Here is a 17714-nt window from a genome sequence, read left to right as displayed (position 1 = left end):
GAGACGTTTGCCTCCTCTCACAGGTTATTTGCATCTTGACTACCCTGCCAGTCACTTTGGTAGCAGGTGACATTGTGCTGACATGGGAGAGGCAGCCTTGGCAGGCAGTAGCAGTGGAGGAGCAGAAAGGCTCCAYAATGCAGCTCATCCAATTGAGCTTGCAAAGCAGCCAGGACTGACTCTGCTTTGGTATATGGTGTCAAATACAACCCATGGCARCCCTGAGTCCTGAGGCCAACTCATCTCAACATGGCCCCGAACAGGCTGAAACTTCAATTGTTTTRTTCTCACATGTATACTGATTTAATAAAAAGAGTATTTATATCAACAGTGAAAAATCAGGTGTGAAATCCTCTCTGAAAGTGCTATTTTTGGCTCTTTTCAAGCTGCTTGTAACAAGGAGCTCTCCTTCACTCACAGAACCATGAGACTCTGAAAGAGTTGATCTACCTTGTGTTTAAATCCACCATTCAGTTTTGACTAGGGGCATGTTCCTGCCAAGAGAAGAACATGAGACAGATGAGTYTCAAACTTCCTATAGCCCTTAGCTGAAGTTGCTCCGCAGCAATTTGGATCAGCACAACAGTGGACAGACCCACCAGCTCTCACTGCACAGAGCCTCAGGAGCACGGCCATGGGGAGCCCTGTTTCTCCTAGACTCCTTTCTCCTTGAGAACATGGATGAGTTCCTCAGGGTTAAGTTGCCATGAGAAGCACRGCAACACACCCTCCACACAGACCTGCCTTTTCAAGATGCCTGGAAACACAGTTTGACATCATTAGTGCTCTGACATCTTAAGAAAAATGGTTTTCATGGTTCACATGAACAGTCTCTTTTTCCGTTCACTTATTCAGCTCAGTGCATGGCCTAATACTTGACAGTAGAGTGTCATATTGTTGTTCAGGCTGTAAGCTGTCTTGATTTCAGCTATGTCCCAGTGCTTGCGTGGCTTACAGTCGATCACCCCACAAATCTCACGGTCTGCTAACAATGCCATTTAACCTGAGAGGGATATAACTYGCTCCACTAGGATCCTTTGTGAGGTTGGGTGGCACTGCACTGAAGTATGTGCAGGATGACAGTGGGTCTTCTCACAGAGAGAACAAGGGAGTTAAAAAAAACCTCTGCCTGACCCTGGAAGTCCTGCCTAGTATTCATACCATTGCTATCTTAGTGCAGCATCCTTTGGGTCCTTTCCAGTCAGGTAGAGACAGTCTAGCAATAGAGTCAGAGAGGTCATTCATCTTTCTTCATCATTGCCCTTGCTTTCAGCAAAGCGCTTTTGCTTTGGAACAGTTCAAGGAAAGGAACAGTTCAAGAAAGCCCCGGAATACCCCACGAGAGGAATACATTTGGAGTGCTGGAATGCAATCTCAGAATATTTCTAACTTTTGCCCCTTTTCTATCATGTATTTCTGAACTTGTTACTGAAGCGCGCTGATCCCACAGGCCCCAGGAAAAGAAGAGCTTAGCTGGCGTGATTTTTATGCAGACTAAATGGGCACATTATCTAAATATGTGGAACAAATGATTTCCTATAATACAGTATTTAGGAAAATCCTCTCCTGGGTTACACTTGAAAACTCTGACCCTGATAAAGTACCTCCAAGGAGATGTCTGCCAAAGATATACAGTCATCTCCCAAGAAACAGCCTCAACCCATCTGTGAATCTGGACTGGATAAGATGCTGCAGAAGATAAAAGTGCAGTTCCCAAATGACTTTGGGCCTCTTGTCTGGTACTCAGTTTGGGGATAGACAGGGACCCCACTGACCAGGATCTCCTGGTTACTGGCTGGTAACTCCCAGCTGAGAGAGGGAAGAAACACTTCTCAGACAGGCTGCTGGGGGCAGCAGTACCCTTGGTGACAAAACCTGCCCAGGTCATTCCTGTGCTGCTGAAATGTCACCTTGCCCTGGTGAACCCTGCTGTTTTCTTCAAGCAATTCCATGACACACCCGGCTGTTGTGTAACTGCAGCGTAATGAAACTAAAAWTAGCTCCTGCTCCTTGCAGGAAAACACCTGGCTGTGTTGCGCCATGGCTGAGACTGTGCCAGCCACCAACCATTTCTTCACAGGTGCCTGTCCCTGCTGCACCCATTGTTTGCAGAAGAGACCTCATGCATTTCTGYCAACCACCCTGGAGGACTGAGAAAGGCATAAAATCCGTCTTTTCCCTTTCCCTTCAGCATATCTATATGATGCTCAGAAATCATAACGTTAGACAGGACATGGGTGTGAGAGAAGTATGACAAAGGAGAGCAGATAGATAGCCACAGCTGGACCAGTTCCCGCCTGCAGGACCAACACCAGAGAGCCTTTGGGCTAAGCACTGTCTTGAAGAGATTGGGGTCTTCAAGAAAAGGTGCTCGTCTCCTGGTGTGCCTTGGATTTCTATGGTCTTTGTTGATTGACAATTGCATGCAATAGAGAACAAGATCCAGCCCAGAAGGGATGAAACACTTCCATTTGGCYGGACTTAACTGCTTCGGGAGCAGAAGTTCCTCCTGCCTCACCCTGGAAAGTTATGGGGGCAATGAGGTCTCTGTTTGGCCCACTGAGGTAGCTAGGGACCAAGGGTCAGTTGAGTACAATGCAATTTTGAGCAGAGTATGAGTCTCATCCTGGCCAGGATCCCATGTCAGCAGAAGCCCATGTCAGCAAGTGTCCTGTTCCCTGCCAGTTTCTGGAGAAGGGCTCTGGTGACAGATGAGGGTCAAAGTTCTCCCAGGACTCCAGTTCCCTTCTCTGCCTCTCTGTGACTCTATTAAGATCAGTTGTCTCAGCTCCCAGTAAGAGGCCCATATTCTCATGCCCTGGGACTTCAGGCAAGTGGCCCTTGTAACTAATGGAAAAGTGTGCATGGTGCCATTCGGAGAAGGCAGCACGTTCCTGACTGTGAGGGGAAATGAGATTTCCTGCAGTGGGACAAGGCATCCTGCCTCCCTGACACTATACCATGCAATGACAAACTCACCAAGCTCCTGAGCAATCCTGCTGTTCCAACCCTCATGTGCATCCCAGTGTGCCGCCCCTCTGCCACAGGATTAGTTCTCACACAGTGATCTTTGTGAACCATTGCTGGGGGAGCCGTAGGTCAACAGGCATGGAGAGGAGATGACAACACAGTGGAGAGGTGATGGGTGAGTGACAGTTGACCAACACAGGGAGAGAGAAAACGTAGGACAGCACAGAGAGGTACAGAGGAAAGAAGATTAACATGGGGAGAGGCGATGGATATTGGGAGAGGTGATGGGTACTGGGAAGAGATGATGGATACCTGGGATTGGTCACCCTTAATTCTGTGTGAGCACTTATTCCAAGCGGAAAGACAAAAGAAAAAGCAGCAGCAAACCTTGGGAGAACAAGACCARCAGCCCTAATTCCTCCAATGTGGCTATCAGGGCAAGGACATGCAAGTGGCTTCCCTGGGAGCCAGGCAATCCTTCGCTTCACCCTCCGCACCATGGACCATCTATCCAGGCTCTCCAAGCTCAAGGCAGGGTGGCTTGGCTGTTCAAAGACATCCTCAGTTGAGATTATTTGTGGGGAGCTGAGTTGGCAATGTGGAGCACAGCAGGGGACAGGCCATGAGGTCCTGAATTTCAGGTTTCGGGCATCCTTAATGCTGTTTGCCTGGACGGGGGTTGTGAATGAGGAGGGCTCAGCCTGGCACTCAGTCACACCAGCTGCCGAGCTGCCCAGTCCTGGATGCCAGTGTGTCTCTGCAGCGCTTTGCAGCCTCCTCCGAAGCGGAGCCGTCACCAGCAGAGGGCCTGGCACTGCCGTGCTGGAGCACGAATTTTTATTCTGTCCAGAGCTTTGCGGAGAGCCCAGAGCAGCAGTTGGAGCTGGACGGACAGGCTGCTCCTCGGTACAGCTCCCCAGCTTCCTCCAGCCCCAGGATCTCTGAGCTCGGGGCTGCTCTGCAGCCTAGGACATACTTGCTCCAGAGAGCAACAACAGGACCATGCCTTCACCATGCCACCTCGCACTGCTGCTGCTGGTGCTGCCGGCGCTGGGAGCTATGGCCATGCACAGCAAGTTCAGGCAGCCCGAGGAAGGCAGCACCCCACACATGCAGGATGGAGGAAGGACTCTGCCCACGATGGCCCAGGACAGAGCAGAGATCCGGCTGACGAGGGAAAGGCTGCGCCGGGGGACGGAGAAGGACTCCAGGTCAGTCCAGCAGTATGTGCCAGGGGTCCAGGTGGAGTTCCCACGGCCTGTTCACCCTGCCAGCCTGCACCCGACCAAGACCCTGGTGCCCTCCAGCACAGACCCATATGAGCCGCAAGAAGGGGTCCCTACGGATGGAGAGGGAGCACACCCTCGAGCCAACCTCACCACAGTATCCGACAAGCGGATGCAAATCCAGAACCCTTTGTATCCAGTGACAGAGAGCTCCTACAGTGCCTATGCTGTGATGTTCCTGTCCCTCATCATCTTTGCAGTGGGCATCATTGGAAACTTGTCTGTCATGTGCATTGTGTGGCACAATTACTACATGAAAAGTGCCTGGAACTCAATCTTGGCCAGCCTAGCTTTCTGGGACTTCCTCATCCTCTTCTTCTGCTTGCCTGTGGTCATCTTCAATGAGATCACCAAGAAGAGACTGCTGGGGGATGTGTCCTGTCGTATTGTGCCCTTCATGGAGGTAAGGGGCTGCACAGGGCTACAGAGTGCTCGGAGATTTGGGTCCTCTCTGTTTTGAGGGCTGTTAACGCTGTCCAGGGCCTAGCACAAAGCCTGTGTACTGCAGAGGCCCTGTCATGGGGTACTGCAGGGATCTTAGACATCATGTTCCCAGTACAAAACTCTTCAGCTGTCTGGACCCAGGAAAAATGTGTTATGAATGGGAGAGCAGAGCAGCCGTGGGCCCTTGCACAGGGTCTGCAACCAACGCAATGGGTCCTGGGGCTGGAAGGAGCCTGTGAAATCCTTCCATGTCCAGCTTACATGGGGCCATCTTTCCACAGGGCCCAACTATCCATCTGCCCCTTTTTCAAACTGACACCTATCTCCATCTTGCAGGCTCAACTCCAGTGTCATGGGGAGCTAGATGTGATGGGCTGGTATGAACAGGCACAAGAACAGCAGGATGCAAGTGGAGAGGGTGGCTGACAGGGGAAGGAGAGTCTGCGGTTGGCTTTAGGAATCTGGAATCCACGCCTGTCACAAGCGTGATGCGTATCTTCCATTCAGGTTGTGTGCCCTGGCTGCAGGGACCATAATGAGCAAGCAGAATAAACAAAAGATCCCTAGATGGCAAGGTTTTGCCCATGTCCTTCTTTTGCATTGAGAAAACAAAAAAGAAAACATTATAGGGCTTTTCCTGTTCTGGGGAGATGTCTGGCATGAGGCTGCTGCCTTCTGTGGCATTCCCAGCACCCATCGCCAAGACCAGCCCTGCCTGTTCTGGTGTTGTCAGCATCACATGTCACCAGAATATGGCTTTCTGTCATTGCCAGATCTGTCTGTGCCCATCACTGGGACTCATGCCTGTGGCTACTTAGAGGAACAGCAGTCTGTCCCAAGTGCTGGAAGGGGACTGAGCACCGATCCTTGTACTTAGATTAGGAAAGCCTGTTGGCACAGGGAGCACTAGATATTGGAGAAACATTCTCTCCTCCAAATTCCCCTTGAAGTCGTGAATGCAGAGTGGGACCTGCAGGGCCCTTTGGGAGAAGATCCTGGCTGGTCCCTGCCTCGTGGATGGCTGGATTGTCCTCTGCTGCTTCATCTGATGCAGGGTGCAGGTTGGGGTGACTCCAGTGCAGCGATTTATGTGTGGGACTGTATCAGAGGGTCCATTTTGTGCACACTGAGCAGTGGGCACAGATGCTTCTTGAGCTTTAGCACCAGCCCAGGTGAGTAACAAGAGAGCTCCAATGCTCCCCATGGGATGCTGTTGAATCTTGGATGCTGACGTCATAAAAATGCCTGAAATGTCCAGTGCCTGGCGCAGCACATATCTACTAGGTCTGGAGTAAGACACCTCCATACCTCCATGCTGGCAGGTGAGTGACACACATCACCAGTKGTGCAGCTCTGTCCCACCGCTGTCACCCACTGGCACTATGTCAGCGTCAGCTCATGTGTGAAGTGCCTTTGTAGAGGGTCTGCAAAGGCCTAGGGGTCCCTGGGGCTTCTCTCCTGGCTTGAGATGCACGTGACCTAAGCAGGAGACATGCGTGATGCCACTGGATTTTCCAGGTACAGACCTGGGCTGGTGGCCCCCACAGGCTGTGTAACCTGCTAGACAGAGCCTAAACTCTGCCTTGATCACAGACACCAGCTGAAAGTTACAGCTCAGCAAGATGAAGTGGCGTTTGCTGGTGCAGCTGTGCACTCCCAGTGTCTCTTAGCAACGTCTTCATTGTTCAGCAAGCAAGAGCTGCTCATTTCTGGATGTCTCCCATCCCAGCCTACTCCTAAATTAAATGTTTGTCCTGTCCCTGCCCCCTACTCCAAATCTCTCTTCTCCCAGCCAGGCAGAGACAAGGCTCAGAGAGGGTCAGGAAAGTGGATAAGCATCCAGGGTGGCATTTGCCTGAGCCCACTTGCCATGGGATTAGTGCCCTCGGTGAAGATGGAAGGGAGGGGGGATGGATGCAAAAGAGAATGACCCCAAAACAACCTCCTTCTTGATGTTTATGACTACACATAGCCACACGTGGATTCAGTGGCCATATCCATGCTGAGATCCCTGGGCAGAGGAGGGGTGGTACCTCCATCTGCAGTGATTAAGCAGCACCAGAGTGCCTGCCAGTCCCTTGGGATAGCTCTGTCCCTGGAGGAGTCAAGGGCAGACAATGGGATCTTGGAGCTGATAGCTGCACCGGTTGTTGGGATGACTAGGGAGGAACGTGGGGTAGCTAGTGTGAAGACTGTGTATCCTCACTACCTCACCACTGGCCACAACCTTTACAGTGAAGCATGGAATCACACCCTGGAGCTCGTATCAGCCCAGGCTTAGATCAGCACAGGTCAGTGTGCTGGAGGCCCGGTCCCRTCCCCATCCCTCCCCCAACTCCTTGAGCTGCTGGAGGCATCATGTCATAGCAACCCTGCCCTTCTCCAATATCTGCCCCCATGATGAAGGCTGGATGTGACAAAGCACCAGTGAAGCATGTTCCCATCATGGTGCCCAGATGAGGCCGCGTCCATTTTTCAATCCAGCCTTGCCCTTCTGCCCCACCAAGGCTGGTCTGGGCAGCAAAGCAAGGTGAGAAAGCAGTTGCAAGGATTTTCTGCTCATCTGCCTGTCTCTCAGCACCCAGGGACCCCTCAACCTGGGTGAGAGGGCATTGCCAAATCAGAGCTAAACACCCACCAAAGTACCAGCCAAGAGGTAATTTGGAGTGTAAATTACTAGGACTGTACCTAGTAACTAATGTAGTAGTTAATGATGTTGAGTGCAACTGGATGGTGATGTTGGGCACCAAGCAATGTGCTCTGCAATGCTACTTGCAAAGATGCCAGTCCAGGACCACTGAAGAAGGTTCATAGTGGGGCACCAGGCCTGTTTCTTTCAAAATCCTTTGTTAGATGGTTGTCCACAACACGGGCATCATGTGATGCCCTGGAAGGTTTTCTGAGCACTGGGAATGTTCCTTGGCATTGGGTGAGGTTATGAGGCTTTGTGAGATCAAGAACAGCCTTTGGCATGGAAGGCAAGACACTCCGAAGCACCAGTGTGTAACCCTGCTGTATCCCAGCCTGAGGGTTGTGGGACTTGGCTCAGAAAAATGATGTAGCTCTGGAGCTTGGACTATTAATGCTGATTTTGATCCTCGGTGTCTTGCCAGCGCTCCCAGAGCCGTAGCAATCCCTCGACCTCCTTTGGCCTCTTCCCTTTGGCAAATGGGGATGTTTTTTCCTGCTAATCTCAATGCAGCGGAAATTGCCCAGAGCTGATTTGTGACAATGGCAGCTTCAACTTATTTGGCCTGTCTGGGAAGCAGGCAGCAGCTCTGCAGAGCAGGGCAGAGAGGAGTTACCTGGGGACAATGGGGGCCCTGGGAAGGCACTGATGGGAATGATGGGTCCCCGTTTTTCCTCTCTCAGAGACATGTACAATAGAAAGAGCCTGAGGGAAAATTCTATCATTCCCGTCCTGGCCAACAGGGATAAATTGTTTAAGGGACATGTTTATCCACTTCCTTTTTAAGAGGCACAGGGAAGGGCTGCAAGCTGGGATGACTTTTGTAAAATGTTGGAGAAAGTCTCTTGGGTTGTACTTTTGGCACCCAGCAGCTGCCACCAACCTGGTAAAGCTGAGTCCATCTCAGTGTCCCAGCAGTGAGGTGACCTTGTTTTCCCTCCTCCCTTGCTAGGTGTCATCACTGGGGGTCACTACGTTCAGCCTCTGCGCACTAGGCATCGACAGGTTCCATGCAGCCACGAGCCCCCAGGCCAGCGCCCGGCCCATCGAGCAGTGCCATTCCATTATTGCCAAGCTGGCCGTCATTTGGGTGGGCTCYATGACACTCTCCGTGCCAGAGATCCTGCTGTGGCAGCTGGCACAGGACACATCACCTGTGTCTGGTGTGGTGACGGAGTATTGCACCATGAAGCCTTCATCCCACCTGCCAGAGTCTGTCTACTCCCTGGTGCTCACCTACCAAAATGCTCGGATGTGGTGGTACTTTGGTTGCTATTTCTGTTTGCCCATCCTCTTCACTGTCAGCTGCCAGCTGGTCACCCGGAGGATCAGTGGCACTGAGAAGAAGACTGAGTGCCGGGGAGCCAAACACAGCCAGTGTGAGAGTCACTTGAACTGCACCATCATTGGGTTGACCATCATCTATGGTCTCTGCACCACCCCTGAGAATGTCTGCAACATCGTGGTGGCCTATATGTCCCCTGACATGTCCAGGCAGACCTTGGACTTGCTCAGTCTCATCAACCAGTTCTTCCTRTTCTTCAAGTGCTCTGTGACACCAGTCCTGCTCCTGTGCCTCTGCAGACCCCTGGGCCAGGCTTTCATGGACTGTTGCTGCTGCTGCTGTGAGGGATGCAGCCCGGACACCAGCTCCAGTGAGAGCAGCGCTGACAGCAAGCTCAAAACAGAGATGTCCTCCTCCATCTTCTTCGACAAGCCCCGGGAGTCACCCCCACCAATCCTGGCCCTTGGCACACCTTGCTAAGCACTGCCAGGGATACGTAGAGATCATTTTACCACCTTCTCCCAAGACCAAAAGTTTTGTTTTTGCAGTTAGTGCCTGTACCTGGACGTGGAGCATGCAGAGCAGACAGCTCAGGGGCTGCGCTACAGGATTCAAATCCCACCCCTGGCAAAGGGGTTTCCAGTCCACGTGGCTACGTAGGCAACCTTCATGCCTCTGCCGAAAGACCATCCAGGACACCAGCATCCTCCTTTCCAGGCTTCCCAGAGCAAGGGAGACAGGAAAGGTCCTATCCAAAAGCAAGGAGTGTTTCTGTGGTGACTGGCAGAGGACATGGCAAATACAGCTCACCCTGGTCCTGTTCCACCCTCTCTGCAGCAGAAGGCCCCAGTGACTGTGTCCTCCCACTTCCAAGCAGTGCCCTGTAAGAGCTCAATAAAGCAGTAACCTAGAGCACATTGCACGTGCTGCCATCCGGCACCGCAGAGTCCCTCGGGAGGGCAGGGCGGGCGGGGGGCTCTGTGTTTTGGATATGTGACCGCACTGCTCCCTGAAGACACGGGCACCGCGAGGTGGCCGCGCCGAAGCCGCCCCGAAGCCCRACAGGAGGCACGGGGACATTGCGGGGCAGCCGGAGCAGGCCAGGGGCGGCCCAGGGCAGGCTGGGCACAGGGCTGGCCGCGTCCAGGCCTCCCTTGCGCCTCGCGGCCTCTTCAGGGCCGCTTATTAAAGCTCCTTGTTCTCTCGCCTTGGCGGCCACCCCCGGGGCTGCCACATGCCAGGCAGAGGGAGCCGGTTGCTACGGGCGCTGAATGCGAGGGGCTCACTGAGGGCTTTGTGCCACCGCGACACCCACCGGGCCTCGCTTTCTCGGCCCAGTTGCCAGGGAAACAAAAGCCCCAGTTTCCTTCACAGAACACAACGCTGGATTTATTTATTTATTTTCTCCCTCCCGCCTCCCCTGTCCTCAGCATGTTCCCAAACCCCGCTGYGGCCCCCAGCAGCCTTGGGGGAGGCTTCGGGCCAGGGGCCCACGGGGAAGGAGGACGGGCAACATCCATGCCCTGGTGCATGGGCATGAAGGAGGTGTCGTGCCCACGCTGCCCACCATGCCCTCCGCATCCCCGTCCGGGCCCAGCGGGCAAGGCGGGAGCTGCGTTCCTGGCAGAAGGAACGGGCGCCGGGGGCGGCGAGCCTCCCCTCGCACGCACGCGGGCTGGCGCAGCGGGCGGGAGAAGGGGCCGCTTTCATGCGCTTTGCGCCGTGCCGGTTTGTCCTGAGCCCGGAGCAAGGGCGAACAAAGCCGGGTTTGTTGCTCCGGCCCTGCTGGGCCGCGGGCGCCGTGGGGAGGAGGAAGAGCTGGGGAGAAACGCGGCGGCTGGGGGCAGGGAAGCCGCAGGCGGCACCRTTGAGGTCGTGGACAACGCGTCAAGCCAGAGCGCAGAGCCCAGGGCACGCAGAGGAGCTGCGGCCAACAGGAGCTCTGGTACCAGAGCCATGGGCTCCCAACGAGGTGAGTACCAGCTGGGGCAGGATGTGCCAACAGGCTTCCCAGCAGTATCAGCTACCCCTGGCCCCTTCAGGGGTGCAGGAGGGCCAGCACCACAAGGGAGAACAGGGAATAGGGATGCAACGGCCAGGTGGGAGGAGGGCAGCCTCCTCGGTATGCATTGGGCGGACTGCTCCACTGGGAGCTCAAGTACCCTGAGAGGGTGCTGCAAACACGACTTCAACATGCCCCCCACCAACAAGGGCCACTGCCCAGAGCAAGAGGCCCTGAAGCAGATTCGTAGCCCTGGCTTAACCCCTGCATCAAAGTGCTGAATCCTGGAGCCATCTCAGGCTACAGCAAATGGTGGGAGAGGAACRTGTGGCCATGAGGAGAACTGTGGCTGGAGGTCTCCAAGCCCATCGTCATATGTAGGCCAAGAGAATAAGGCATCTGGAGCCATCGAATTTGGGCCAGCACCGCTTTGGTGAGGGTGGTCACAGAGGCACCCAGAGCTGCCAAGTCTTGCAAGGTGAGCACTGGCATTTTCCAGCCTAGCGGAATGCCAAGGGGAACTGGTGAAGCCTGCGCCCTGCACTCCAGGGTATGCACGTGGCCCCACAGAAGGGGGTGGATGGAGAAGGGAGAAGGAGAAAGCAACATGACTGCAAGCACACCCACCAACGCAAAATTGTTAATTTATTATTATTAGGAGTCAAAAAAAAAAAAAGTACAGTTACAATAATCAGTTCCCAACAGAGGTCAAATCTGAGCCAAAGTCTCTTAAAAAAAGAAAAGAAAAAAAGAAAACAAGGGGGGATGACAACACTTTACAGTTTATTAAATTAAAAAAAAAAAAGAAAAGAAAGAAAAAGGAAACCTCTCTTTGTGCAATTCTGCAAAAATGAGAACAGAAGAGAACACCACTGTCTTGCTGCCCCCAGGAGCCAGTCCGCGTACGGGAAAAGGGCTCCAAGAGGGACCCTGCAGCCTCCCATACGGGCTGCAAGCTGTCTTGCAGCAAAATACAGGCAGGGAAGGAAAGCAATGGTCCCCGGGTTACCTCCGTCCTCTCCCTGCAACCCCGAGCTGGAGAGAAGCAGGAGACGCTCCAGTGTGCCACAGCTCTGACCCCACTTAAGCGCCTCTGGCATCAGTGTGTCTTCCCCTGTGCCACCAGAAAGCCAGTCTGTGTGTCCCTTCACCTGCAAACTGGCCCATAAGCAACCTGGCAAGGTCCAAGGCTGTGCTGGGCAGAGACCCAGCAACTCAGCACAGGCAAAACCTTGCTGACCCATCYCAGAGCCTGGGTTTCCTTTCACTCCTTCTGCATGTGCAGAACAATGAACACTGACACCCACCAGCGCTGCTGTCCCCTCAATCAGTGCCCTGAGGGCCCTGTAGCTCCCTTCAGAGCCAGGATATCCTGGGCAAGCATAGCAGGCAGCTCCAGGATGGCAGCACAGGGCAACAGGGAGCAGGGCACAGCCTGAAGCAACATCTTCCCTCCCAGTGGGGACCACTGCCAGGACCAAAAAGCTCTCATGGTCCTGCATCCACAAGGGGAAAATTGCCTCCTTCTCCACCTCTCAATGTTCCTGTGCAATGTGTTCAACCAAATCAAAAACCAGCAGCTCCAAGCCAGGGGTAAGGTGATGCCTTTGGGCTCGCAGAAAGCAATCTTGGCCATCCAAAGAAGTTGGGCAATGCAAAGCTGAGAGGAAGATGTGCCTGTGGGGCAGGGAGGGGGCAGGGGCCAGCCCCATGCTCTCCACTGGTGGCCACTACGGCTATCGGAGGTTTGCCAGGGCCACATCCTGCCTGAGCGCAGCATCCAGGCAGGCTCAGCCCCCAGTTGTGCTCCCTGTGCTGCACATTGCCGCAGTGCAAGGCGGTCCGCGGGCCCTGGACTCTGCCTCATCCCTGGTCAGGAGGAAACACAGGGATAGGAGACAAAATTGCCCACAAAAGCRAGAGGAGGGTCTGGGGCAGCAGTAATGTAGCTGGAGATGCTCTATGGAGGTTGATCTTACCAGGTCATGAGAGATGTCCATTCCCAAGGGCAGTGATAAGAGCCTGTGAAGAGGAAGGGCATCACCTCCCCAGACAGCTGTGCCCATTGCATTCCAGGGTAAGCCCTGCCCAAAGGAGGCCAAAACACAGGGAAGGGTTGTTCCTCCACGAAGACTGGGCAGGTGGCAGAGCAGGAGCACTCCTAACGCCCCCAGGGAGGCCCAAGCCCTAAAGATCCAGGCAAGGTCACAGGGAAGAGGTGTGGGAGCATGGGGGGCCTGTGTGCAGCCTGCAACAGMCCCTGGGCTGAGTTCTGCTGCCTTGTTCATCTTCCTCCCAGCACTGACCCTCGATTGCCCTTGGGGGGCCCACAGCCTTCCTTAAGCTCGTACAGTCCAGTTTAGTAACAGCGCTATCGCTTAAATTAAAAAATTAAAATATATATACATATATATATATACTGTATACACAGACAACAACAGAACAGTGCCAAAATGGGAGGGAGACAGAGAGAAGACAGGAGAGGAGAGGAGAGAAGAGCAGAGTTGGATATTTTCTTTACAATAAAAACAAGGGCTCCACCTCAACACAAGCGGAGTCTGGGGTCCCCTAAAAATACCCATCTAGGGAGAGAGCTGAAGGGACAGAGCAGGAGAAAGAAGGGGGCATGGGCTTGTACAATGGCATCTTCCCAATAAGAGCTGTGGTCCACAGGATCTCAGCTTCTTCTAGACTTCGAGTGCTGAATAAGCCACTGTAGGGTGATATCTGCAAAGGCAAGGGATGGTTACCTCCCGACCGTCTGGCTYGGAGCCCTTCTTGCACTTGAGGAAAAGCAGCCTGGCATAGGCTAGTGCAAGGCTCCCTCATCACCCCAGGATGCAGTTTTCCTGCCATCACTGGTACAGAGATGCCAGTACTCACCAATATTGTCCTTTTCTTTGCAGGAGATAGAATAGCAACAAATCTCTCGGTCCTGGATGGCAGATAGGTTCCTGTGGGAAAGACAGCAAGCTCTGAGTGCCCAGTGCAAACCTCAGAGACTGCAAGCATCTTAGCACAGGGCAGCAACTGGATGTTCTCTTAGCAACCACTCACAGGGGCCCTTTGAACCCAGGGTCTGAGATAAGAGTCTTTCCAAGCAGCATGGGGAGCTGCTACTGCTTGTGACCTCCAGGAGGGTCAGACAAGGACACCAGTTCTTGGTGTCAGTGACAGCCACAGCATGCTCAGGATGGGCTTCCGACCATCACATGGGTTAAGCAGGTTCGTTCTGAACTGTCTGCCAGCTGCTAAAATAAGGGGCAGACGTCCAGATCCTAATGAGAACCAGGCTAACAAACTATGCGCCTTCCTTCAGAGCTCCCCAGAACTCATGGTTACGTGGAAYTCCTGGGAGGGAGCAAGCGAAACCGGGGCCAGGGTGTGGGGCAGGATTTGCAGCGTGGGGTGCACACACAATACGGCGGAGCTTTGCTCAGAGGCTCTGGGACGCTGCAGCCCGACCCCAGCAGGCGGCTGGGGGGTTGCAGTGATGCMCGGAGCTAAGCCGCTCCGCCAAGGCCTCTCAGGCGGCCGCTGGGCAGGCGGCAGCGCCGGTGCAGGCACTCCGCGTCTGGAGAGGAGAGCAGGGAAGCGCTGCCGGGCCCCGGCGCCACCGTGCGGCACGAGGAGCCGGGCCCGCGTGCCCGGCGCCGCTCCACGCAGATCCGCACCACTCTGCGCCAAAGAGGCAGGGCTTGCAAAGCATCTTCCGCTTCCAGGCCGAGCTCCCCCGGGTGAGACGTGCGCATGTGCAGAGCTCGGCTGGCGGCCACCGCGGTGGCCCTGCGGACACTGTCCGCGCGCCACCTAGGGTCCCACAGTGCGACCTCGCGGCTCAAAGCCAAGCGTCCTGCACCTCTGCAGCCAGCGGAGCAGTGCAGAGCAGGGAAATGGCAGGAAGGGACACGGGGAGGRCACTAAATCACAGAATGGCTGAAGTTGGAAGGGACCTCTAGAGACCATCTAATCCAACGCCCTGCTCAAGCAGGGGCATCTAGAGCATGTAGCACAATTCCCGCATCCAGGCGGGTTTTGAAGATCTCCAAAGAAAGAGACCCAAGAACCTCTCTGGGCAACCTGTTCCAGGGCTCTGTCACCCTCACAGTAAAGACTGAAACTTCCTGTGTTTCAATTTGTACTCATTACCCCTTGTTCTGTCACTGGTCACCATCACGAAGGGTTTGACATCCTCTTCACATCCTCCCCGTGGGTATTTGTAAATATTGATAAGATCCCCTCTCCATCTTCTCCAGGTTGAATAGGTCTAGCTCACTTAGTCTTTCCTCATAAGACAGATGTTCGAAGACCTTCATCATCCTCATTCCTCTATGCTAGACCCTCTCAAGAACCTTCATGTGCCTCCTGTACTGGGWAGCCCATAACTGCACACAGTATTGCAGGTGTGGCCTCACCAGAGCTGAGTAGAGGGGGAGGATTGTCTCCCTCAACCGGCTGGCAACCCTCCTCCTAACACAGACCAGGATCCCATTGGCATTCCTTGGCCACAAGGGCAAACTGCTGGCTCATGGTTAACTTGTTGTCAACGAGAACTCCCAAATCTCTCTCCATGCAGTTGCTTTCCAACAGGTCAACCCCGCTTTCCATGGAGTTGCTTTCCAGCAAGTCAACACATTGCTTCGCAGCATCCATCTCAAAGAAAGCAGATAGTCAGGCACGCAGGAGCTCGAGCATGACCCAGCCCACAAGAGTACTTACATYTTCTCAATGAGCTCCTTCTCATCCAAGGCACCAGGGAGGTCTCGCTTGTTCCCAAGGACTAGGACCTGTGAAGGAGGAAGGGGAAACACCTAAAACCCCTGTCCATAAGACCAGACAGAAACCTGCTTTATGCTACCCAGAACCAGTCTCTGCTTAAGACGCATCGCAGCCCTGTTCTGTTCACTGGGCCATGCCAAAGGCGGAAAAAAACTTCTCTGACAGTCAGTCAAAGAGCACTTGATTTAGCAGCCTTAATTAGCTCGTACCCAGCATCTTCTCTTATATATATTCTCTAGCCCTGAACAGAAACTAGCCTCACAATACAAACTCCCTTAAGGGCACTATTCTTTTCTCACGGCATCTAGGACATTCTCCCAAGAGCCATTGATGATCTTGGAGCAAAAAACCAAGTGGAATCTGACTGACGGGGTAAAATCTACATAATAAGGAAGGATGGTAGAGAGACTAGCACAAGGCAAAGCTGCTCTTCGCAGGTAACTAGTCTAAAAAAATCCAACCATTTGCACTGTGCACTGAAAACTCTTCACTTCAAGGCTTTACACAACCATGAAGACCTCCTCCAGCCCATGCAAAGGAAATACTAGGCAGTACTTTCTCGTTCCCCCTGAGCACACCATACARCTGTCATTTGATAAGAATAGCACTGAGGCTGTGGCTGCTGTCCCACGGTGAATTAGGGCCTCTCCAACATGACCGTAACACGCTATTCTCCCATTTAAATTTTCCGTAGACTYGTAAAGCTCAGGTTCTCCACAAAGAACACTCAGGAGTGCTGCAAATGCAGTCCATAATGTCAGGTGCTTGATTTCGTTGGTGAACATTTGGGATGTGTTCCGAGGTCCTAAATTAGCTCCTTTCAATGGATGTCACTTATGGATGCTCTGTACTTGCTCTCCTCTGCATTCACAGTGTGACCAGTGCTTGCAGTTGGTCACGCTATTTACAGTTCACCTTATTCAAGTGTCACGGAGGAGACGCTGCTCTCCTAGGACAGCAGACCTTAAGGTCTTGCCATAAATAAGGTGCAAATTCATGTGAGAGGACAGAGCTCACACCTGGTGGGTTTTTTTTTGGTCTCTTCTAAGCCTGCTCGCTCAGTTGTGAACATGTTGCTTAAACTCAGGCCTGCTTGCGATGGCTGAGCAGACAGCACCATGGGGAGGCTTCCCCAGCCCTGTCCACTGTCMCCCCTGTCCCAAACTGGAAAGCACTACTTGGCCATGTTTTTCTGCAAGTATGAAGGTATGTAGCAGGGAGAGGAAACTGATATCAAGAACCTGCTTTCTCCCAGTAACATTTTTRCTCCAAATCCTGGTGACCTCCAGAACTGCAAGTGACTAGGCAGATATCTATATGGACAATTGCTCACTGGGATGCCCTGGAGCTGTGGCTTGTCGAGCAGGTTGTGAAGTTCATTCTTTGAGGCCTCTATCTTCTCCTGGTCAGCAGCATCCACCATGTACCTGCAAGGAAAAGAACATTCCTGAGCCTAGGCACCTGAGCAGATACACAGCTCCTCCCACCAAAGGGCCTGGAATCCATGCACCTCTGAGGCTCATGTCACCAAATTTTGTGTCTGCCTTCATACCCCATCCCTCATACTCATATGGCCGCTATACCACCTCCTCAGCAAGTGAAGGTGGTACATAACCATCACCCTTCCCCCAGGACCTCTCTTTTCAAGGAAACTTTGGGGTGCTTGACAGCACCTTGTGTCTCCCACTCATTCTCCACAATCCTGGGGAGATCCCCCTGACCAAAACCCTCAGAGGATCAAGTAACAGCACGGAAAGTCCCGTTGCCAATAGATAAAGCGAGCAAAGGGGCTCCCATGCACTGCAGTAGATGCTCTAAGAAGCTGTAAGAAACATATTCCCAAGCATCCAAGAGAAGCTTCTCTGCACGTGGCATTTCTTTATGGAGGAGCAGATGAAAGGAAAAGAAAACAACAGATCAGGCATGGGTAGGTCACGATGGAGCAGAGGAACCTGCTATTCTGCCAGGGAGAGGTGGGAGGGCAACGTGCCTTAAGGGTGGCCCATTCAAATACTGCCAACGGCCAGATGCGTTGTGAGGGATTTATGTGCTGAATTAGAGAACTAAGAGCAGACAGACAAAACCAGAYGGTAGGGACACTGAATAGAGTAGCACTGAAGCAGGAGGAACAGTGGAAGTCAGTGACCAGTATACAGGGTCATAAGCAGAGAAACAGAAAAGAGTGGCTGACAAAAAATGAGCACATGATGGRGTAGAGATTCTCTCCAGCACCAGAAGGAAACTTCAGGCAAGAGGCTG

General features: G+C 53.3%; 2 protein-coding genes across 2 annotated transcripts in view; one reads left to right on the top strand and one right to left on the bottom strand.

The window, feature by feature from the left end:
• Positions 1-3847: 3847 nt before the first annotated feature.
• Positions 3848-9556, top strand: GPR37L1 (G protein-coupled receptor 37 like 1). The gene is made up of 2 exons (XM_026053235.1): positions 3848-4659; positions 8342-9556. Exons 1-2 carry the CDS (start codon positions 3973-3975, stop codon positions 9152-9154), a joined length of 1500 nt encoding a protein of 499 aa, XP_025909020.1. The 5' UTR covers positions 3848-3972; the 3' UTR covers positions 9155-9556.
• Positions 9557-11565: 2009 nt separating this feature from the next.
• Positions 11566-17714, bottom strand: part of ARL8A (ADP ribosylation factor like GTPase 8A) — a 19527-nt gene continuing 13378 nt past the window's right edge. Inside the window, exons 4-7 of the mRNA XM_026053220.1 lie at positions 16789-16882; positions 15396-15463; positions 13560-13630; positions 11566-13403 (exon numbers count right to left, since the gene is read on the bottom strand). Of these exons, the coding sequence (XP_025909005.1) occupies positions 13354-13403; positions 13560-13630; positions 15396-15463; positions 16789-16882 (283 nt within the window). The 3' untranslated portion in view covers positions 11566-13353. The remainder of the gene's footprint in view (positions 13404-13559; positions 13631-15395; positions 15464-16788; positions 16883-17714) is intronic.

The sequence above is a fragment of the Nothoprocta perdicaria genome, unplaced genomic scaffold (genome assembly GCF_003342845.1).
Source record: "Nothoprocta perdicaria isolate Ctin4 unplaced genomic scaffold, notPer1 scaffold_97, whole genome shotgun sequence".
In the NCBI taxonomy this organism is placed as follows: Eukaryota; Metazoa; Chordata; class Aves; order Tinamiformes; family Tinamidae; genus Nothoprocta; species Nothoprocta perdicaria.
Note: the sequence above shows the minus strand (reverse complement) of the source record. Positions and strands in the feature narration are given on the sequence as shown.